The sequence below is a fragment of the Pyrgilauda ruficollis genome, unplaced genomic scaffold (assembly GCF_017590135.1).
Source record: "Pyrgilauda ruficollis isolate IOZ18807 unplaced genomic scaffold, ASM1759013v1 scaffold2, whole genome shotgun sequence".
NCBI lineage: Eukaryota > Metazoa > Chordata > Aves > Passeriformes > Passeridae > Pyrgilauda > Pyrgilauda ruficollis.
The window spans coordinates 4,217,905-4,241,634 of record NW_024519206.1 but is presented as its reverse complement, the minus strand read 5'-3'; the positions used below and the strand labels follow the sequence as shown (position 1 = coordinate 4,241,634).

The window sequence follows — 23,730 nt, the reverse complement described above, 5'->3', positions numbered from 1 at the left end:
TTTTTTATCCAGGCATGTAAGAAATAGCATGACATTATGTGAAACATCTACTAAGGTAAGAGGAAGCTGTTCAGAAGCTAGCAAAGAACCTAATCAAAGCAGCCAAGAAATCTGGATATAGAAAGCATGCCAGAGCTGCCAAAAATCTGCTTGCTTAATTTCTATTGAGAACAGTGATGAAAAAACTTTGTCCTCTGATGGGGATCAGTCAGTTCCAGAATTCCCACCTTCGCATTCACAAATCCTGAAGACAGAACAAAGTTATGGCTTTATTTTTAAAGACAGTATTCTAGGCTAGACAAAATCAGACACAGAACACATATAGCCAATTGTATGAGAAGCAAATTCAGTATTCTGAGGTTAATCTTTGACTGGAGTGCTGGATATTGAAGCATGATTGGGAGTCCAATTTGAAAATGTTGCATTTATCCACTACCACTTTTCAATCTCACTAATCAGACTGAATCCAGTAGTTTTAGTGCTGCATATCAGACCTTTTTCAAGTGCTGTTCAGGCTTGAAATTCAGACAGTTTCTGTTTGGCTTTGAAATCAGGACTGAGTCAAGTCATACGTTTGTATGCCACCCAAAGTAGCCATCATTGTGTCAGCAAATCGCTGTTTGTGCCATCCATTGCTTGTGTAGTCAGGCTGGAAATGGGCTGGAGCTGAGTGGGCTTATCTCTCTCTGGTGGCTGATGCTTGGCCTGGAAGCAAATGCCAGGGAGAATTGTTTAAAATTTCTTACTCTGAATCTCTAGGGGGAGCAGCTGATGGAGTGTCTGCATAGGTATCACTGCTAAATTTGTCAAGGCTATTAGAAGTTCAAAATATGACACGTCTTGAAAAATGCAGTAGTCTGCCAGTGCCTCTGCCCCTAGAGATTTTACTAATTAAAAGAAAAATTTAAAAACAGTAAATTTGCTCAAAACTATTTTTGCTTTAAAAATAAAGTATAACTGAGTATTGACTCAAGTGGAAGTGAAATTCTGTAGAATATACAGCATGATGACTAAAAAAAAACAGTGAAGCGAAAGATTTTTGAATAATCTGCAGTGGTGGTGACTGGTAAGAACCCATTAAATGGAGAAATCACACCTAGTGGAATTTAAAAAAGCATTTTAAATGTATTAAAATGGCATTTAAAACTTTTTGGATGCATTTTCAATGGATTTTGTGAACTATTAGTGTGATTCTGCCAGGCAAGTGATTAATCTGTTTCATAAGCAGTTTGAGTTAGTGAGACAAAGTTACCTGAAGTTATTCTGATATAGACATTGCAGCATTTTTATTAAGAATTCTGTATCTAATATGCTTCTAAGAATTAAATTTTAAAAACTGTATCAAATAAAGGTTTCTTAATCAAATAACTAAGATGTTAATTAGACATTCACTACGCTTGTTGTATATGAAAAGTGTTTCAACCAAATACTGAGGGTGGAATGTAACAGGCAATTACTGAACACAGTATGAGAGTAGCAGTAGTCTGGTGAGAGGATAAAGTCTCCAGAAAGCCATTACATGTACATGTCAAGTGCTTGGCATTTGAAAGCAGATTGAAATTTCCTTTTAATCTGATAATTGAATCTAATTTTTCCTCAGGGTTTGCAGGGCTCTGTGGGCCCTACAGGACCTCGGGGACCTCAGGTAAGGGAACTAAAAGCTACCAAATAAAAAGTAAGTGTTATATTCTGTAAGTTTCTTCTGTATACAACCTGTTAATTCTGTGAAAAACAGACACGTTTTTCTGCTGGCACTGGTTTTTAAATATTAACAATATTCAATGTATTGGGTACTTCACAGGGTATGATGCAGAAAACTCTTGTCCTTTAGAGCTTGGAATTGTGCTGATGATAATGTACCCCATACAGGGGAAATAAACCCCTAACATTTATACGTGTCTTCCAAAGCAGCTCATTCTTTGCTTTGACTTTTTCGTAGGGTATCAGGGGAGATCCAGGAGAGCAAGGCCTGAAAGGCATTCAAGGAAGCAAGGTAAGATGTAGTTGTATGTGTCATTGAATATGTTATTTATATAGGGAGAGAGGATGTAGAAATTCTGTAGAACCTTTGTAGTCTACTGTCCTTTTTTGTCAGTAGCTTTTTTGCTAGTGGTGTTATTTGCCCAGCAATAATGTCCCCACATGAGTGGTGCACCATCATGTGGTGAAGGCTTGATAAAGGTGCACATGCGCCCAATTTCTTATCTGGGTCTCCAAGAACATTTTGCAAGAACATTTCTCCAAGAACATCCACAATAGGATGCAACCAAAGACCTCCCTAGAGCCACAGCACTTATGTCAGAATTTCAACCACCTGAATATGTCTTGACTTTCACCATCACTTGGGAAGCTTTCTTTCTAGAATGTTTTTGCCTACAATGCCTGTGTTTAAAGATTTTTAAGTATTTCTAGATGAAGGTTAAAACCTTCAGACTGATTATTGATAATAATTTTTAATTGCTCATGTGCTGAAAAATCTCAGGACAACTTTGAAGTTGGTTGAGGTATGAGATTTTATGATAATTAATGCCTTAGTGATATTTAAAATAGATAATTTAGAGTTAATGACTACACCATGTCAAGCAAAATCAGTTGGATAAAGTGTGTGATTAATTTAGGAAATTTTCTGATTTGCAAAACTTTGGGAAATTGCTTTATGTGAATATGGTTTTCTTGCCCATGGGAGAGTTATTAACATCAATGTTTAGTACAGAAAGATCTTCCACTTATCACTTTGATACAGACTTTCTACGACAGGATCATTGATCACCTGGCTAACAATCTAAGTTGCACAAGACAAATTAATTCATATAAAGCTGCTTTGTAAAAGATGTACTACATAAACACTTGTGTTTTGTTTCTTAGGCAACAATTTAATTAGAAAATTCACATAAATAAATTTAGATATGGGAAACATTTATTATAAGAAGTTTGGAATATTGCCATCTATCATGATTTTCCTCCTCCTGACAAATGCTTTTTCATACTTCTCATTTCTTCATTTCTCAAAAAAAGTTTGATTGGGAAAGTTGCTGCAGAGTACTTCAGAAGTGGAAAAAGAAATAGGATGAAGTTTGAAAGAAACTATTCATCCATGTGGTGGAAAAATCATGTCTCTCTCTAACTTCAGCACAGCAAATGACAGTAATTTTTTTATCTGTCGTTTCACACTGATGAGTCCAAGACAGTAGAACCAGATACTTCTATTATATACAAAACCATATTTGTTGAATCTTGTATGTTCTCTTGTCAGTCCCTTCACATATTTTCATGGCTGTAAAATACATACATCTTTCTCTAGAATCCATCTACATGGATACAATATTTATGGTCTGTTGTTAGGCTTTAGCTGCAGATTTTCAGTAAGAATGAGAAACTTCCCTCTCTTATCAGCTTTCAGCTCCCCAGCCTGCTGTTTAAAGTCTGTAGTCAAGATTTTTCTATGCTCAAACATCTATAATAATAAAAAATACTGCCAGACAAGTTTAGCTAATACATTTAGATAATTATACTTAAATAGTATAGAAGAATCATATGTATGTTTAAGGGTTTTCTCTTGTCCATACCTAATGCCAAAGCTAACCTTTGGCATTTTGGAGCTTATTTGAGATGAGTGAAAAATGTTGTAATGATCAGTACAGATAATCAGTGGTTGTTTTCATATAAATAAACAGCCATTCAGCTAGTAAAGGTCAAGGCCTTTTTTGGTTCAGCCATATAGCAGTCTTTCCAATATTTTTTGTCCTCACAGAAGGATTATTAAAATGCTCTTTTAAAATTAGTTTTCATGACACATAGTACAATATCTCTGAAAAGTGGCAGGTATTTATAATAGCCTTGGATAAAATAAATGAGTCTATTCTTAGTGCAGTTCCTTGACCTTTCCATTCTAATACTTTCTGCCTTTTGAATTGAACTTGTGACATCCTCTTGGTGGCATTGGTACTGGTGTGACATAACAGAGAACACTGCTGCTGAACTTTTATTCTTTGTTACTGGGCCATGTTGAGGTTTGAAAGAATAGATTCAGTTCCTCAAAATACAAACTCCAGATCAAGCTCAGCCTACAGATAGCTTGGGTCTCAGTTGCAGAGTGTACAGTCCACTCATGCAGCTGGCTGGCTCAGTGCATCCCACACCTCTGTAATGCGGATTATGGGCACGAATGAGTCCTCTCACTTAGCAGTGCCAGGTGGCAGACACAGGTGGGGACAGTGTCATCTGGGTGCTGTCTGGGTGCCACTGGCTCTGGAAGCCACCAGCAGAAGAGGCTTGATGGCATTGCACCTTCAACTGATTCAATTCCACTTGTCTGAAGCAAGGTAGCATGGTGTCCAGAACCATTATCCAAGAAATTATTTAAAGGAACTTCTCATTCTTTACTTCTGTTATTCATGTGAGTTTTCTTGTTCTCAAGCTGCTGGCTAATCTCTCAATGTGAAGTTTCACTGACTGCACAATACTTTCCTTCTAATGATACTGCTTTATTGTGTTGTCAGTAGTGAGTTGAAGCTCTCTAAGTCACACTGCCTGCACTGAACAGCTTTCCACTGACAGGAACTCAGCCAGCCTGTTTCCATGTAGACATGAAAGTTTAGGAACTATCATATGGAGCTGAATTACATCCTTAACCACTTAGTCTTTCTAATGCACTTCATAATCAATCCTTACCTTTAATAACTTCTTTAATATACAAGCAAATTTCATCACTTTACTTCCACCTTCTTTTCAAACCATGTGTGAATATGTTGAACAACCTGTATCCTGCCCAGAAGGCAGCTCAGTGTGGCATTAACCAGAACCAGGTTTTGCCATGATGCAAATTTTTAACATTTTTCTCTTATTTGCAATTCTGCAAAGTTCTAACATCTCAAAACCACCTAAATAATCTTATTACCATATAAAAACATTATCCATAAAGAGGTTGAGGCATTTAAAATGAGACATTTGAGCTCCATTTTTATTTTAAAAACCATAAAATTATTATTATTGTTACTATTATTATAATTATTATTATTATTGTTATTACTAATTTACCTGACTAAATACATTTCCATTTAACCAATACTAAACTGTTCACAGTTCAAATGTTAACAGTAAACTTACAACACAGTATTTAATTACTTTAAGAGAAAAATATTAGAGGGTTACAGGACACTTCACTCAAACAGAGTTAGGAATTGGGAACTGGCAATTTTCATTGTGTATCTCCTGTCTTCTGGACTAGACAACTTGGTCCTGTTTCGAGAGCAAATCCTGAGCAAAGAACAAAGATTCTTCTGCTTGTTTCCTGGTTTACTGACTTTCTATTGCCCATTGACAAGTTTCATACAAAGATGTTAAATTTATCAATGAAAACTATTTTTAAAACCAAATTCTATGCTGTTTTATCTGTCTCACTAACTCCAAATACCAAAAGAAATACTATTCACACCTGTGCTTTTTATTTTCTTAGACATTTGCTTCACTTTAAGGCACTCTTCAACTTCATCAGCCATCATATATTATCTATATTGTAACATAAAAATTTGGATCAAAGTACTTCCTTCAGCTATAAAACTTACAGAGAATTACAATGAAAACCAATAGGAAAAAAATCACACAGAGATAATTAATTGAATTTGCAGAACACTAATTTATAACCCTGGATCTAAGGTAAAGACACTCAACTCTTGTCATGTTGCAGCTTATACAAGCAAGGAACTCAGATTTGTGTTCCTTGTCTCACTAAGAATTCAAGGGTGGCCCACGATACAATTTTTCTGGATGATTCAACAATTTCCAAAACACAGAATACACTATCTCACTTAGTAAAATACTAAAAATAAAAAAACCCAGGAAGTTGGCAAAGAGAAAAGCCATGCTACGCTTGGTTCTGCTCTAATATAGTAATGGAATACAGTCCATCATAAGGAGTAATAACCACAAACATTATCCAGTGAGAATCCTATCTGTTGTCTGACTTTCCCAGTAGTCTTATTTCTGTAATTTTCCTGCTTAGGTTCTACTTATCTCTTAACTCAGTTGGTTAATGCAATTAAAAAGCACCTGAACTGGTTACTTCATGTCTTTTGCTGGATTTACCAACATATTGTTGTGTTCTTATTAAAATACAGCTTTGCCCTTCAATAGCAATACAAACCCAGAAAAATCCAACATTCTAAGACAAAAGGACTTAATTCATCATGTTTTCCTCTCCAGGAAGGAAACAGAATCACCATGATTTTTTATGGAAAACAGAGTTCTAGTTATCAATATAGTATTTTTGCAAAGCTAAATTGGGGTCCCCTAGTATTCTCAGTGTTGGTTAAAAAAATTATTTTAGTCATGCATATATCTATTGATTTACTCAGACAAGTTGACATTTTTTGTCTGTTTTTAATTTATTTTCAGATGCTTAACTAATATTTATTTTTAAAAACCCAAGCCAACAACAATACATTCTATGCTATAGCACCAGTAAGGTTCCATAAGAGTAAATTCAAGGTAATTTTTGAAGATTTTTTTTTAGTGAGGACAATAATAGTGATTATTCACAAATTTCAGTGAATAAATTACAAACCAAATTACATGGTTACAGACTATAAAATTGAGGTATGAAATCCAGTTGTGACCTGTGTTCCACTCATAAAAAAGTGATGAGCAGGGAGTACTTATGGTTATTGTTTCAGAATTGACCTTCGGTTTATTTAAACTCTTGAACCAGCTACTAGATATAAAGTGCATGTTTCTAGAAATCACAATATATTCATGGAAAGACTGAGAATGATGTTCTGAAAATCCACTGCTGTAGTAAGGAACCTGTCTGGAAAATTTGATTTGCGTAGTAAGATTTCCAATTAAAGGATAAAGTTTTATGAACAGACCTCTAGTCAAACTTCTAAGGAAAAGGTTAAGTTTGAATGTGGATATTCAAAGCAGTTTTTCCCATAAAATCATCCTGGGACAATTCTGTAAAATTTCATCTTTGCATATTTTCCTGAATACATTTCCCAGAACAAGCTGCTAAGGGATCTGCTTCTTCTCTGATGACATATGAATTCTTTCCTCACTTATGTGGCAAGTTACAGCTTTCCCAGAAGACTGGGAAAAAGTCCAATTTTCCTATGAACAAGTTTAGTTTCTAGATATCTCAACTAAGAAATACAAAACATCAATAATATCTGTTAAAATATTTAAATCTATTTGCATTGTTTTTGCCAATGTTTACTTTAAAGATAAAATCACTAAGTTTGAAAGTTGTTTTTTTTTTTTTTACTGTTGCTTAATCATTATCACATTGTTGACTGAAATACAGTGTGTTTGTGTTCCTTACAGTATGTATGGGCTTTCTGAAAAGGAAAGAAATTATTTATATTGGCGCTAACTGGAACTCATCCTAACATAATGAACAGTTGGGGGGAGGCAGATGGTGAGTTTTTTGGGGTAGACTGTTAGGTACAATTTCAATGTGTAGAAGTATTAAGCTCAGGTCAAGTGTAATTTTACTTCCCATTGCTCAAGCTGATACTACACGCCACCTAAAGGAAAATCACAATAAGGGGAGAAAAAAGAATGTGAGCAAAGCATTAAACAAAGACAATTATTACCAAAAGGCTTTTTGGAAGAGCAGACTTTTCTTTTTACATGTAGACATAACATGATATTATTGCCAGAACTTCATGGTTTTCATAAATTCCATGTTACCTGTTGCACCAAGACCACAGAAGATAAAATCCAGATTTTATTAATAGCCATTTGAAGTTTGAAACATTCAGTCTTTAAAACACACTAAATCATTTAAGTTTCCAAGTTTTGCATGTTGTTTGCTAAAAGGTTGAGTTTCTTTCTCCATTAATATTCAGGCATCCTCTTCTATCCATAAAAAAGTGTTTCACAGAACAACATTTTCATACTACCCTACAGACTTCTATCACAAGACTTCTTACTCTCCCTACCCCAGCGCCTGCCAGTACCATACCTACAGCAACAGCTCTTGCAAGACACATGACACCAGTTATTGGAAGGAAAACTCTGTAATATTTTTATCACAGTTAAAAAATCGAGCTTTTGGAAAAATATTAACTTCAGCAGGACTCCCATCTGCATTCAAGGCATGGCTCTATCATGTGGATGAACTTGCAAAGAAGTGAATTATTTGTGATAGGAAACATCCCTCAGAGTTATTGTCCTTGGGAAAATCTGTCAAGAACTGTCAGCATAGACAGGAAATACAACGTCCTTTTGGGTGACAGGAAAAAAAATTTGAGAGCACTTTCCAAGCACAATAGAGGGGGTTGGCTTATTGTTTCAGCTGAGAGATGAGCCTGTATTTATCAAATACCATTTTTCAGCATGCAACAAGTTCCTACACCATTTCAGAGGTTTTGTTTTAGCAGCTGGAGGCAATGTGCTGAGTGGCATTTGCTGTGCCCAGGACATAGTGGTGCTGTATACAGCTGAAGTATTTTTTTTTTTTACCTGATGGATATTTTTAAAAATATATTTTCAACTTCACATATTTTCTTGATTCATTCTGTGGACCATGCTCATACATCCTAGGATGACAGAAATTTCAGTCTGCCTTCTCCATTGAAGAAACAGGGATTGTGAACTGGAGCAGCTGATCCTTAGCATACTGCCTGTGCCTGCTCCTTTCTCTCTCTGGCGCCTCTTGCAGTGGGTAGATCCATCCCTGTCCGTCCTAAACTGGCTTCAGGCCCTGAAGCTGCGTGGGGCTGAACCTGTTAATGTGTCTTGTCAAGTGGAAAGGTACTGAAGCCCAAGTTGGTGCTGAGGCAAGGAAGCCTGTGGGGTGAAAGGCAAAGCTACATAGGCACCAGGCTGTAGGAAGCACACATGGGAATATCTTTGAGGAATTGTTGTTGTTGTTGTTGTTGTTTGATCAGTTTCAGACAAACACATCAGGAAAAACACAGGTATGAGGAAAACTGGTAAATTTTCAATTGGCTTTATATCAGTAAAAATTGCATTTTTATGATAATCTGTATACAGATTAGCTGAATTGTGACTCTGGTCCAAAGGTTTCATGAAACTATTATTAGGAAACACAAGCAATAAGTTCTACCTAGGAAGACAGTCAACCTTTTAGCTGTCTTCTGTATTTTTGCAATAGTTGCATGCACAGAATCCACATGAACACAATAGCAATGTTGTTAATGCCCTATCAGTGTCCTGTGTGGAGATATGCTGTTCCACTGAGTGATGGCAGTTTTGTTTGTGCCTTTTAAGACATAACTTCTCCTAGTGCTGTATCAATTTATTAGATTATGAACATGTGCCACCAAATCTTGCATTTTGAGTAAGTTTTAAATTTCCTAGCTATTTCCAAGTTATTATACTGTTCTGTAGTGGAATGAATTTTAGTCTGGGCATCAAGTTCCATGTTATTCTAGATCTAAAGCTGCAGCAGTGGCACTACAAGTGCATAGTTATCAGAAATTAAGCTTCAAGAATAGTCTGTTTATTTACCTCTTCTATATCTTGCCATTTCTGCATCTTAGCTTCATTCTTTGATTAAAAACTGATTGATTTTGTGAGGAAATGTAATTTTTTACACTTCTATTGACTTCTCAAGTGCAAAATTCTCATTGAAATGTTGCAGTGCTCAGCATAAAACATTTATAAGTAAATAAAAGTTTCAATCCCAAAAACTTAACACCTTCCCACAAAGCAAACACATTTTGGTAAAAAAAAAAAATTAATAACTATGTGGCTGTGTTGACTTTGTTAGGAACACAGTATACAGAAGAGAGAATGAGAAGAAGGAGCTGCAGTCAAAGATGGCAGTAGGAACAACACTCATGCTGTATTTGCATTTATTGTAATGACAAGAACCTGGAGTGCAATGTCGGAAGCTTAAGCACTGCTTCATTTCCAAATAGCCATCTTTCTGTCAAGAAAAGTCTGTGGAAGCATGAAAATATTGGATGAAGTCAGGACCAAAGATAGGACAAAAAAAAAGGGTTGTTTTTTTTTTTTTTTTTTATCTTTCATGATGCATATGAAAGAGTGGCTTTATAAAGTTATTATATCTTGTATGGTCAGGATATTGGCCCTGCTTCTAATCTAAACATATTTCTTCAAGACAAATTTAGATTGTTTTGTTTTGTTTATTACTTTAAAAATGTATTTCTCTAGCCCTAAATGAGGCTTTGGAAATACACTCTGTCAGAATTTGCTTAAACTTCTATTCATACTAATAGTTTCTTTCCAATTTTTCTCTCTAGGGAGAACAAGGCCCTCCAGGTCCCTATGGTCCTGCAGGATCCCCTGGCATTGGAGAGCCAGGACCCAAGGTAACTCAGAAATATGTTTGTTAAAGCTATGGTAGTCATTTTTTAAAATTAAATTTCTCATCTACAGTTTTATCAAGTCAAACTTTTGTCACCTAAATGTAAAACTGAATGACAGGCTTTTGTATTCACATAGGATAGAGATAAAAGACCTGCTTTTCCAGCAACTCTTGAATTTTGTGATGATCCTATTGATAGAAGTAATAAATAATGCTATTTAAATGGGGGTTAACTGTGTGAGATAATTTTAATAAATCTGCATCACTAGCAGATGCTTGCACTAATAAGTAATCCACACTTCAAGGTATAGAAATGCATCTCAGTCACTGTGATATGTGGCCAAGTGAGAGATTTGCCTTGTCATTCACTAGGGAACAGATATTCTTACAAGATTCTCTCATGCAGCATTTCATTCCTCCATCTCATTTTATTGCAAAAGACTAGAAGGTGGAATCCAATCTTGGAAAATCATGTCTGCCTATGCTGACCAGACAGATCTCGTGGGAAACTACAAAAGCATCTGCATAGGAAACATGACTCCTTTGTTTACAAGAGTTTTGTCAGAGACCTGCATCTCAGAGTCAGACAAGAAATGTAAATTGGGCAGAACTAGACCTCACTCTAGTTCTGGTGCCGAGTCTCTGGTGTAGCTTTCTGCCATGTTTTCCCTATGTTTTGGGTCCAAAAGCCACCATCTAACACACTTATCCTTTTTTGCTTTTAGTGCTCTAATTTGTACATTCATTGAATTCCTGCATATTTCCTGTGCAGTAGGGGAGACCCCAGAACACATAGAGGGTTTATGAGCTCAGAAACCAGTATTTTGCCATGTAAAAGGAACAACACTTGGTCCTTCCAGAAGGGAAATAGTTTATGGAGAAGAAATAGCATCCCCTGTCTCTTTTTCTTTCATAGAAAAATAAAAATCCTCTGTGCCCTTATCCTTGAAGCACACAGTCATCAGTAAACTGGAGAAGTTGTGCAGATTATGACACCTTCTAAATAGAAGATGTAGAAACTGTACAGCTCCTGGAGTTCCCATGCAACCCCATATTCCACTGAAGCTGGCTTCAATTCAAGTACCTTGATAGAGGCTACAGTGAGCATCCCTCACACCTGAGCATTCCTGCTTTGGTACTGCAGCCAAATTTAGTCTGAGTTAACTCCCTCATCCCTGTCATCTCTTAGGCTTTGCAATTTTAAGCAGTTACCCCTATGTCTTGAGTGCTGGAATGCAATCTAGTGTTTCAAGTATTAATAGAAAGGTACTTTCAAATGTTTCTAAAACATCATGTATGGGTTTTTTTCCTTTAGGAGAAGTTGCACATTAGATTTCAAGCCTTTGTGGTGATGCCATTAAATCATCTATATGTAAAAGTTGTGCTCTTCAAAAGTACCAAGCTGAATTAGGCCTGAACTTTCTAATTTTCTTTTTCACAAGGGTGCTGAAGGTCGAGAAGGTAGAATTGGATTGCGAGGACCTCCTGGAATTGGTGAGCCAGGATTACCTGTAAGTCAGTGATACATGCATTGGGAATTTAAATGCAACAAAATAGTGAGTGTAATTGATTGTCAGTAGCTGTATTGGCTCCTGATTCCATAATCACCTTGTACCTAGTCTGGAGCAGCTCAAGCTATCCCAGCCCAATGCATCAGTAGTTGCTCGTAGTGGCTTATCCAAGCAGAATAAAACCACATCCAAGACACTTTTGGAAAGAGCTTTTGTATACATATGTACTCCTACTTGTTTAAGTTGATGATAATCTTTAAAAATTGTCTAAAAAAGGACCCAAATTACATGCTTTTAATTATATCTTTATTTTCTGAATTACAGACTTTGGCAAGCTCTTGATTTAATGCTCAATGGCTGCTTTTTCTTTCTGAAATGTATAAAATGTATGGTTTTCTTGTTCCTATGAAGTCACAAATGTAGATGGGTGTTAGATTAATTCTAGTATTTTTGAAAGCTACTTTGTATTTGTGAAAGACTATTTTTCTCACAAAAATATGTGGAAACTTTTTGTTTAATCATCATCCTTAAAAAATACTTCCTAGCTTTAAAAATTGAAAGTTAGCTGAGTTTTGCAAGAGGACAGAAAGTGTTAGAAAAACACTTATTTCTGTGTTTGTTTAAATCAAAATTAACATTATCTAGTGTTGCCTATATAACCTGTCATTATGTATAAAAAATATGTTCAAATTGATGATTTTTATTGTGAAAAGCATGAAGTCATGTGAAATTATAGGGAATACATTTCACTGTAATACTAATTATTTTATTAAAAAATCTACAGATTCGAGTTGTAAGAGTACAGTCTTTAGACATTAATTGTGTAATTCACATTAATTCAACATTGGTCTATTCTATTCCAAATAATCCAACTAATGGTTGCTACAGTTAATTTTAATTGCTTGGGCTCAGTCAGATATTGTGGAAGCATTTTGACTTACCAGTGTTGTAAGTGTTCCAAGATCCTGTACTAGTAAATTACACAAAATTTCTATTAAGAATTTAATTGCTGGTATAGTTTGAATATATTTTTTTTTTCTTTCAGGGACCACCTGGCCCTCCTGGTTCACCAGGTGAAAAAGGTTCAACAGGACAGGGCATTCAAGGAGACAAGGTAGTTTTATGGAAATTACTTTCTTTAACATTGTGGACTAAATTTGAAGTAGTGTCTAAGTTATTTAAGGCCACTGATAGTTCCATCAGTATAAAATTCTGGATGATGGATCTCGGATTTCTGAACTGTGCTCCCAGAATATCCCACTGATTTCAGAAATTCTATCCAGGTAATTACAAAAAAAATGGTACAGTCCCCTCTACCAGTAGTAAGTTAATGATTCTCTTATTTATGTGTTTAATAAGAGAACTTCTTTTGATAGCATTAGTGAGATAAATTGTCTTCCAAGAAACTACTGAGCTATTTATGTTCTGTATTGGAAGAAGATATTCAACAACTGCTTTCATTTTGCCTTACCATTTGGGAAACTGAAAGATGAGTTTTATGAGTCTCTGTGGACAGTTATCTCATTTAGGGCATTTGCTAGATTAATACATGTCAACTTTTTAAAAAAAATATGTACAAACAATAAAACATTTATTAATAAATCATAACTGGGTTTCCCATCAAAATACATCCCTCTGTTTTAGTGGCTTCAAGATTCTGTAGAGCCTTGAATTACTAAGCAAAGATTTTTCTTCCTTTTATGGAAAAGGCATCAGTCACAACCTTGCACTCAGTTCTGAACTGATCTCTCCAACTAGGGTGCATATTATCATGTTTCCAAAATGTTTTCCTTCCTCCTAGTATTTAATTTTCTCCTTTTGAAGTCCTATGTTCAAAAACACGAATGCAGATGAAGTATGTTATGAATTGTAACCGATTTATTTTCTCTAATTTGGTAATTCCATTGATTATTTTTCTAGTTTGTTTGTAAAGGAATACTTTTCTCCTCATTATCCACATTGTGATGACCACTTTGTCTAAGATGGTGTTCTTTATAAGTTCCTAAATACAAGTTTCAAAACTGTCATCAATTTCTAGGGTGAAAAAGGCTCTCCCGGTGTCCGTGGTCCTTCTGGACCGAAAGGTGAACAAGTCAAAGGTGACAAGGTGAGGCATAGAGTATATTTATAATTGTATCTATAATGAATTATATTTATATATAAATATATTTTACCTGAATATGAGCAGCTGTGTTGCACTGTTCCATGCAGCTCCATCAATACAAGTAGCTGAGCCTGTTAATGTTAACTTGGAGCACTAAGGACTGTATTCTATGCAGCTGGGAATATGAGGGAAGAAATGTACTTTTTTTTCCTCCTAAAATAATTTCATAAATATTCTAGTTAAAATATTTTAATTTTAAAATAAATATTAAATTGAAAAATCCTTGAGTCATCTAATCTAATGGGCCTGGAACAGGCAAAGAAACACGCTGATGTTTTTAAGTTTTTGATATACTCTGCAGCTGCTGTGTTTACATTTGTGAGTTTTTCTTCTGAGTGTTGTGCAAGAAACTGCCTATATTTCTGTGCAAGAAAATCTTTAAAATCAATCTCAGTATGTAAAGATGAGCTATGGATCCTTCTAATAATAAAATTACAGGTGTGATCATCTAATATTATAAACAAGGTAAAGTTTGTAAGGAAGAAGGGGCATTATTTTTGTTAGATCAGTTTTCATAGGCAGAGATCCAGATATTCCGAGCACATTTAATTCAGATAGAAGCAGCGGACTTCAAGATAATACAGCTTGAGGACTGCTACTCTGTGTTTAGTTTAAATATGTTAATCAGATAGCATGGACTATCACAATTTAGTTCTTGGGAATATCTTTTCTGTAGGGTGACCAAGGCCAGGTAGGACCACAGGGCCCACCAGGACCACCAGGAGCAGGTCTTCAGGGAAGCCAGGTAAGTCTATGTTTTGGACATGTAATGAGCATTTGAATAAAGTTTTCATTTTATATTTTAACAAAGCTCTAATTTTAATATAAAGATATTAAAAATCTCATAGTGATTTTTCAATTTCAAAAGTATCAAACTAGTTTTTAAGCAAAGCTTGTGAACACAACTGATTTTGACTGATTTGAATGGTCTTAGAATCAAGCAAATGTAAATTTGGTTTAATCTGCATAATAATTTGCATAGGAGGTAAATCAGATAGCATTGCTTTGGTGGTGATATACATAAGAATTTTACAAGGCTAAGTACCTACCAATTCTGAATGTAAAGCTCTTTGAAACTTGAACACACCCTTTATCAGTTGAATAAATGGAAACATCCCAAAAGATCTTCTGGGTTGTGTTAATTTTGGAAGGAAGATTTCTTATAAAGATAAGATAAAATTGTTATTAACTGAAAGATGGACATGTGGTGATTTTCAGATGCTGAAGAGTGTAATGCACTAAAACTCACTTGTTTTGCTTTATAGGGTGTACAGGGTCCCCCAGGAATCCCTGGGCCAAAAGGCTCTGAAGGTTATGGTTGGCCAGGACCAAAGGTAATGGTTCAGACATTGTTTTTTAAAAGCAGCACTGTCACAAAACAGTAAGTATCTTTTCCAGGCTTTTTAAAAATGCATTTGATGATAAGAAAATGTAACTTTATGGGAGATAATAAATCCTTTTGAATCTTAGAGGGAAAGCCATCCATGTTATCAAGATCTTCCCCAAATGGAACGTGTGGCTTCTGCCTGCTTAGCCTTTGTGAATATGAATTTCTCTTTCTAAAGGAACACATATTTTTAAGCAGAGGATCTTTCAGACATCTTTGTGTCCAATGAGTTTGGTGCCAAATATATGCTGTGTTCAAGTAAATAATTTTACCAAACAGTTTAGCTTTAGCTCAGTGATGATTTTGAGATTTCAGGCTAATCCTACCAGACCTTCAGCCTTCTATGGTCATCGTGAGAAAGAACCAAAACCAAAGACAGAAGGACTGGGACAGAAAAAAGAGCTGAAGTGTACTTAGGTGACCCTGCACTGCGAAAGGAGGGAAAGTAGGAAGAGAACACAAAAGTGAGGAAAACAATTACTGCTGTCAAAGCCCAGACCTCTAGTGGTACAATGTCAGGTGAACACTATCAGATGAGGAAAGAAGAATTGCTGAAATATTACAAGACCAAGTGGAATGAACTGATGAACTGTAAATTAGAAGTGTGCTTAGTAATAAATAATATAATAATATATTATTTTAATATAGGTAATAAACCTTGATTTATGAAAGGAAGATAATAGTCACTGTAGAAAAAGCATGAGAAAACCAGTGATTCTCTTCTGGGTATAATTTTGGCATGTAAGCAGCAGTTAAAGCAGCAATATTTAATATTAATGTAGAGAAAAATAGGTACCTGCGAAACATGTTATGTGGTAGGCCAGTTCACTTCAGGTGATGAAGCAAAATTGAAAAATGGAATTCCTATCTATTTAACAGGAAGAAAGAATTATGAGGCTAAAACTTTCTTTTAAGCAGGACCTCTGATTTTTCTTTATTTGGACTCATTTTTTATTTAGGGACCAAAGAGTTTTTGATATAGTCCTCTAAAGTAAAAAATAAAATGTATTGAAGCATAAGGAATAAAGTTGCAGTGATTCACTTCGACTTTGTGCCCACTGCAGGGTTAAATAAAATAGATGCAGTCCTACAAGTTACAGGGGATTTTAAAAAACATAATTTCCCAGTTGAAAACTTGACCACTTAGGATCACAGAATTGTGGAATGCCATCAGATCCACCTCTATGTGTAAGCAGCTAATTAAATTGTGCAAGTAGTCAATGAAGCTAAACTGTTTCTCTATTAAACTAAAGACTTTTTGTTGCTAGGGTGAACCAGGTGAACGTGGACAAAAAGGAGAACCAGGACGTCCAGGAAATAGTACAACAGGGCTTAAAGTGAGCCTGCTTTTATTTTTAATTGTTCTTTATATGGTCTTTTAATTCTTCCACTAATTGCTGATAAACTGAGTAGATTTTTTGGTATAAATTAACTGTGGTCAAAATAAGAAGGAATTTCAGTGAGTGTCATAAAAGCATTGCCACTACCATAACTGGAACAAAGTTTTCCCCTAATCTTTCTTAAACTAGTGAGGCCTTTCCAGTGCCTGTTAGAAAGGTTGCTAATTCTCTCCCCCTATTTTTTCTGATGGGAAAAAAAAAGCCAGTCTGTGTGACAACAGCCTTGTCAGTTTTACTGCCTGTGTGTTGTAAGAGATGTAAAAAACTTAAAGCATTGGCTTTGAAGTTTTTGAAGACTGTTAACCATACCTTGAATGACTTAAGTGGGGCTTCCAAAATCAGGTAAGGTGGCACAGACATCTTGTTTTTAATTATTTTTTTCTTGGATCATGAAAGAAATGCTTGGCAGGACTGCTTCCTATGAATTTTTTCAACTCTGATAAATGTTAAAAGTAATGCCTTGGTCTTTGTACAAATGATGAGGGTTTAGTGTCCAGTCAATTACTGGACATTTTTGGTTGACCATACTTTAAGTCCCAGATGTTTGACTTAGCAAGTAAATTACATTCATATAACATTATTATTGTGCACAGAATAACAAATAGCATTCAGTCATGGTTTTATTCACTGAATAAATACAAATTTATTTAATACAGGTTGAAGATTTAAGAAGTAGGTGGGGAACTTGGAGAGAAATTTCAAATACTTACTTTATGGGTATTAAAAATTAGTGTCTCTATAGAGTATTTAACTTACTGGAAATAACAACCTTTATTTGAGGAAAAATATTGTTTATCCTTAATTAATATTTTCACAAACTGTTGGATCCATTTTAAAGAATAAATGATTTTTTTTAAATAGGCAGACATAACAATTTTTTCTTCTTTAAGGGCGATACAGGTTTACCAGGAACGCCAGGAGAGAAGGGGGTGAAGGGAGAGAAAGGATTGATAGGCAGAAAGGTAAGGAAATATATTTTACCACATGTAAAAGGTGTACAAAAAGGGTGATGAAGGAAGAACAGATTATTTGCAGGTTTGCAGTGGAGCTCACCCTTGAGGAAAGCATATGCCAATACTTTTGCCAGGGATGAGGGACTGGGTGAGATGTGTCCAACAAACTCTGCTAACAGTGGTTACCACCTGAATGAGCAACTGAGCTGCAGGCAAGCAGCCCTGGCTTTTGTGGGCAGTTGGCTACTGTTACATGTCACAATCTTCTTGGAGAGCAGATAGCTCATGTCTTTAGCCTGTTCCTCGTGGCCTGTTCAGGTCTTTCCTGACACTGAGAAGTAATGCTGCATCAGTGGGACTGAAGGCATCTCACAGGGTGCTGAGCTGTGGCTGCAGCTGTCAGCTGTGGTGCAGGAATCCGCACAAACAGCTGAACACAGGGCTGTTTGTTCTCAAGGGAAACTCTGAGGATCTAGGAGAAACTCCACCACATTTGGAAAAAGAAGCATGTATTCAAAATGGTGGACAGTAATTTAGAGGGGTGCAAAGCAGAGTGCCCAAAATAGTAAATTTACAGCAAATTAAATGAAAGCTTTTAATTGTACTCTTTCCAAAATTAATGAACTGTGAGTAAGCAAAAGTCAGTGCTTTGCATTTTTAACTGCTGCTGAGAATCCAGGTGCCTCCAGACAGCTACTGTGCAGCTCTTACAAGAGGGTAGCAGCTGGCTGATATGTAGAACTGATAAACTAAACATAATTTGGAGTAAGCAAATCAGCGTTTTTGACTGTGGACTTTAAATCAGAAAATATTTGAATAGTAGCAAATATCTATTTAGACGGCAACTTCACATTTTTGTCACCTAAAAGTAGAACTACCAGTCAGATGAGCTCCAGCCTGAAGCAGTAAGCCTTCCACTGTGAGAAGATATGTAGCATTTCTGTTGCTACTTAATTATATTTTTAAAATTTCTATCATCCACTGCTCAAAAAGTAAGATTCGAGTGTATCAGAAGTGCATCAGCATTAAGAGTAAATGTTGGGTTAAAGTTACAGATGGTCATGCTGGGTTTTTGGTTTTTTCTCTTGCATATTGCCTTTACTCTGATGATTAATTCTGTGCTGCCACTTTCCCTGTTGTAAGCCACTGAAGGTAAAAGTAGTAGTACTGAGCAGCTACCCTGGGTATTCAGGGCAGTGCACAGAACAGCTGGATGCCTGCAGTAAGTAGCATGGTGGTATTACAGCAGTTGTTTGCTGGTGTGACAATGTCTCACTATAGTGGGATCCAGACTGATGCCTATCAACAACAGGCTCTGTAGTGTCACTTCCATCAACAATTCAAATCAGAAATGGATTTTAACCTCATTTTAATCTACCTTTCACTCTCTAAATTACCTACAGGTGTCCTGATACACTAATCTGGCTTGTATTATGCATAAATATTTTGTAGATAATGTTCCTTAATAGAATGTTTTGTGTGGGCTATTTTTGAGTTATTTAATGTTCCTGGCAAATATTTTCAGCCTGGATTGACCACTGGCTATATATTGGTCTAAAATTACTTCTCAGAATTGGTCCATCAAGATATTTTTTGTTAAGTTTGCAAGCATTTCTCTTCCTCTTATAAGTATATGCATGGAATCCTTCCTACAAAAAATTGATGCAGTTGCAAATGGCACTATTACAAATGTCTGTGAAAATAAGGAATATGAATGGAGGAGATTGCAAGGCTTTAAGAGACAGAATACTTTATTCTTTGTAGGAAAAAAAAAAAAACCAGATATTTACTGACATTTTGGGGGAAAGTATTTATGACAGCACTGTTTCTCATAACTCTATCCGTAAAATTAACTACATGAAAAGTAATTAATCATTTATTCTCTGTTAGGGGGAAAAGGGAGATGAAGGTCCAAGAGGCCCAGAAGGACCCCCTGGCAAAGGACTTTTGGGTCAAAAGGTATGACTTGATATGCATGCTGGGGAAATACTACGGACTTTTGTAAGAGTTTGGATTCTGAGCTACTTTTTCATTCATTGTATTATAAGTATCAACTCTATTTTAGTTGATGATTTAAAAGGATTGAAGAGAGAGAGCAATGTGTTCTGTAGCCTGAACAAGTGCAGCAAAATCAGACTCTAAACGCGGAGCCTGAAGTTAATAGGGTGGTAGAGATTTCCTAAAAATTCAGTACAGAATTTTCATTAAAGTTCAGAAGTGACAGATTAGCTTAATGTGTTGATAGAGAGAAGCTAAGAGAAATTAGGAGAATAGTTAGATATCTTAATATGAAATTAAAAGTCTAGAAAGATGCATTAGTAGAGAGGCAACTTTTATCTGCCATTTCATATAATTTAGGAAATTTGGGTCACATTCTAGGAATGAGCAGGATTTCAGTTAGAGTGGAACATCTAAATGTCTCTATGGATTAATAATTATTGTTGTGGTTTGGGCTATTTGTGTAGCTGCAGCTGTGAATGAATCTTTGCTGTGATTGAAAAAAAAGTTTGTTTTCTTCAGGGTGACCCTGGAGAAAAAGGATCCAAAGGAATGATTGGTCCTACAGGACTACAAGGCCAAGCTGGACCAAAAGTAAGCTTGTTCTTCCATGGTAACCCTTCTCTTTCTATTTTATTTAAAAAATCTATGAAGCTTATGTAGTGTAAAAATTTCTCAAGCATCTGATGCTTAGAGACTTAACAAAGGGAAAGCAGAAATATTTCTATCATCTATCCTAAATGACACAGTAGTCTCAAGGAGAAAAAGAATAGTGAAAGATATAATTACTTATAGTTATGCATGAGCACTGATAAGCTAGACTAAAGTTGTCCGAGTGAATCTAACCATGAGTATTTTCACAATTTTTACTTTGAATCATTAACTTCCTGTTACAATATTTTGTAAGTATTGCTGTGAATGAATTATAAGGATATTGAAATAATATGTGTTCTGCTTATTCCATTGGATTGTAAGCCAGACAAAAAAATTAATTAAAATGAAGAAAAGTCAAATACACAGTTATTTAACAGTCAATAGTTATTTAAAACATTAAACTTAGACCAGCTTTCATAAGAACAATATGTTGATTTAGATATTTTTTTACAATATTACTTGTTTTGCTGGTGGATCTATACTGTAGATATTTTTAGTTCAGAAAGTCAAACTGTCTGTTTAAGTCTAATTATTCCATTTTGTAACAGGGTGATCGTGGAGAGACAGGACCCCCTGGTGTACCTGGAGCATCTGTTTGGGGACCTCCTGGACCAAAGGTGACTATCTGATAGATATTTCCTAGAGACCAGTGATTGGAAATTTCTAGTGTGCATTTCTGTCAAAATTAAAAGAATCTGTTTAAAGAACTTAAAATTCCTTGAGGTAAGAAGAAAAATACTGAATTTCAGAAATAAAGACTAAAAAGTGTTAAAGATTAACAGACAGTGTTGGAGGTCAGGACCTTTACTAGCATGCTGAACTTGGTACATAATTATTTCCTCCTGAAGCCATTTGTTTAAAAAAACCCAAAAACTTATTAGATTTCTGTTTTGGTTAGGTCCCTCCTGTGAAATTATTTAGTTTGAAGTTTTTTTTTTTTCCAAATTTGCTATGCTTTTTGCTTCTTAAAATATGGCATTAAACCCCTGCAAGAATAAGTTTATGTATAGTTCTAGGGTGTTATATGCTGATTTTTTTTGAGATGAGTGTTTGTATGTCATTTCCAAATGAACAGCTGGTCTGTATGTTCTACTTGAAATGAAATGTCATGTAGAAGATAGCTAGGGCTACATCCATCTCATTTTCTCTATGGGAAAAATGTACTTGAAATAAGTGGGACTTGTCCTGCTGAGTAAAATAGGTAGATTAAACAAAAAAAAAAAAAAAAAAGCTAACTTGGAAGGTTTTAAAAGTATTTGAAACTTACTGATGTTTAAATAATAAAGTACTTCTGTTACTTAAATTATTCTTATAAAATTCAGTGATATTTAAATAATGGAGTACTCTTGTTACTTAAATTATTCTTGTTATAATATGTTAGGTAATTTCAACTTTAGTTGTTACTTTTCACTTTGCTGTTTTTAGAGTGAGGGAATCACTAATGCATATCGTATCATTCTGAAGCAATTTCACCCCCATTTTCCTTCTTCCTTAAAAATATATGCGCCCCCTCCACAAGTACAGGAGGGTATGACAGTGCAGGAGGGTATAAAGGAATATATACAATATATATGACATATACAGTCTGGCAATAGGACATCACAGAGGGATATGATGTGTTTTGGACTTGTTTGTGCATGGAGGAGAAAGAAAAACAAAAATGCAAAATGGTCAGGGTATACCTAGAGTAAAAATGGAAACACATAGAGGAAAAAAAGAAGATTGTGAGATGCCCATATCTCCTATATTGGTTTCAAACCATAATAACGTAACAAACTTTATATGAGGAGAATACAGGTGACATGCTAAAAGGCACAACTTGTATGAGGGCAAGTTTTAGTAAATCAAATAAATCTTCTTTGTGTTTTTCCAGTTACTGTGACATTTTTAAATAGACAAGTAAGGGAGTCAAGGTTGTTCATTAATAAATTCATGCTGAAAAATAATTTTGTTGAGTTCCTTGCCTTTTTCCCCATGATTTTATATCTCTTCAGTACAGTTCATACAACTTTCATAGGAGATGGGTCATTATCCAAAATCCAATGAAGTCTGTAGGAGTCTTTTGAAATTCTTTACTAAATTTTAGAGCAGGGCTTATATGGGCAGTAGCTGGTGGAAAACCCCCAAGTATTTGGGTAATTACAATATGCAAGTTCATTTTTTAAAAATATACAAAACTTTGTCTCTTCAGTTCCATCATAACTTCTTTGATTTAAACAAATATCTGCTATGTTTTGGACAGTTGATCAATAATGTAACAGGCTACACAGGTCTGTTTTATCTTTCAGCTACGTAAAGTAGAATGATAATTACTAATTTTGTTCCTAAAACATCCTGGTGTCTGCAATTGAGAAGACAGACATGATAAATTTCTAATGCAGAGAATGTTTCTCAAAGCTTGGAGTTATTTCTGTGAGTCTGAGGTCTTTTTGGGACATCTTTAAGTATGTGAGATGGTGATTAGTGATTGCTAGAGGTCTTACCTCCTGGGCAGCCATGGTTGTGTCCATTGGGAGTTTATTTCTTTTAAGCTACACCCACATTTGAGGACTGGAGTTTTATTTCCCTTAACAATCATTATGCTGTTACTAATATGGGGACAGTGACATTAGAAAGCTGTTTTTTCTAATATTTCTTTGTCATGGTTACAGCTGCTCAGTGGTTTTGAGAGAGCATTTAATTGCATTCCCTAGTGAATGTTTCCTGAAATACTGCATGTTCTTCTTACTGAGAAATTGCAAATGTTTCGTTACAAATTTAGATTTTCTTAGTAAGTTCCTTAACGTAAAGTGAAGCATCTCTTGCCAAAGTTTAAATACAAGAAGGAGGCAAATTTTGCTCCATGAAGGGTTAACATAAGGAATGTGAATTCTAAGCCTGATTGCTTTCCCGGAAAGCCACTGACAGAGCTGCTACCAAAGAGTTGTGCTGTGTAATATTTGTGGAAAACTTGAGTTTCTCCCTGAGACTTCAGACAATGGAACTTGCAATTTTGAAGTGCTGTGCCATTGAATCTATAGGCTTTCTAAACATACTCTGTCTCAGCACTTGTCTTTGAATTTCCTTGCTGTTCCCTATGTGCTCTGACAGAAACAAGGTTATGCAGCCTGCAGGGCAAAAGCAGGCAGGAGCCACAGGTGCATCTGGCCTCTCAAAGTGAATGGTGACATTCAACCTTCATCTGAAAACTAAAGCCATCAAGTTATTTGTCAAGGTAGAACGAACCCTTTTACACAGCTGGGGAGAAGCAGAAGTATGAGAGAGGTCAGAATGAAGGTAGTGAAATCTTCCTCTAGAAGTACTGGTTTCATGTTACCTAGCCCAAAAATTGTCACTGTAAGAACCGAACACTTGTTCTTTTCTGTAAAA

At 35.5% G+C, this 23,730-nt stretch overlaps 1 protein-coding gene across 1 annotated transcript in view; it reads left to right on the top strand.

The window, feature by feature from the left end:
- COL28A1 (collagen type XXVIII alpha 1 chain) overlaps positions 1–23,730 on the top strand; it is a 59,112-nt gene that overhangs the window by 7,958 nt on the left and 27,424 nt on the right. Inside the window, exons 10-22 of the mRNA XM_041466834.1 lie at positions 1,601–1,645; positions 1,940–1,993; positions 10,230–10,298; positions 11,737–11,805; positions 12,851–12,919; positions 13,844–13,912; positions 14,646–14,714; positions 15,235–15,303; positions 16,625–16,693; positions 17,647–17,718; positions 19,600–19,668; positions 20,230–20,301; positions 20,910–20,978. Of these exons, the coding sequence (XP_041322768.1) occupies positions 1,601–1,645; positions 1,940–1,993; positions 10,230–10,298; positions 11,737–11,805; positions 12,851–12,919; positions 13,844–13,912; positions 14,646–14,714; positions 15,235–15,303; positions 16,625–16,693; positions 17,647–17,718; positions 19,600–19,668; positions 20,230–20,301; positions 20,910–20,978 (864 nt within the window). The remainder of the gene's footprint in view (positions 1–1,600; positions 1,646–1,939; positions 1,994–10,229; positions 10,299–11,736; positions 11,806–12,850; positions 12,920–13,843; positions 13,913–14,645; positions 14,715–15,234; positions 15,304–16,624; positions 16,694–17,646; positions 17,719–19,599; positions 19,669–20,229; positions 20,302–20,909; positions 20,979–23,730) is intronic.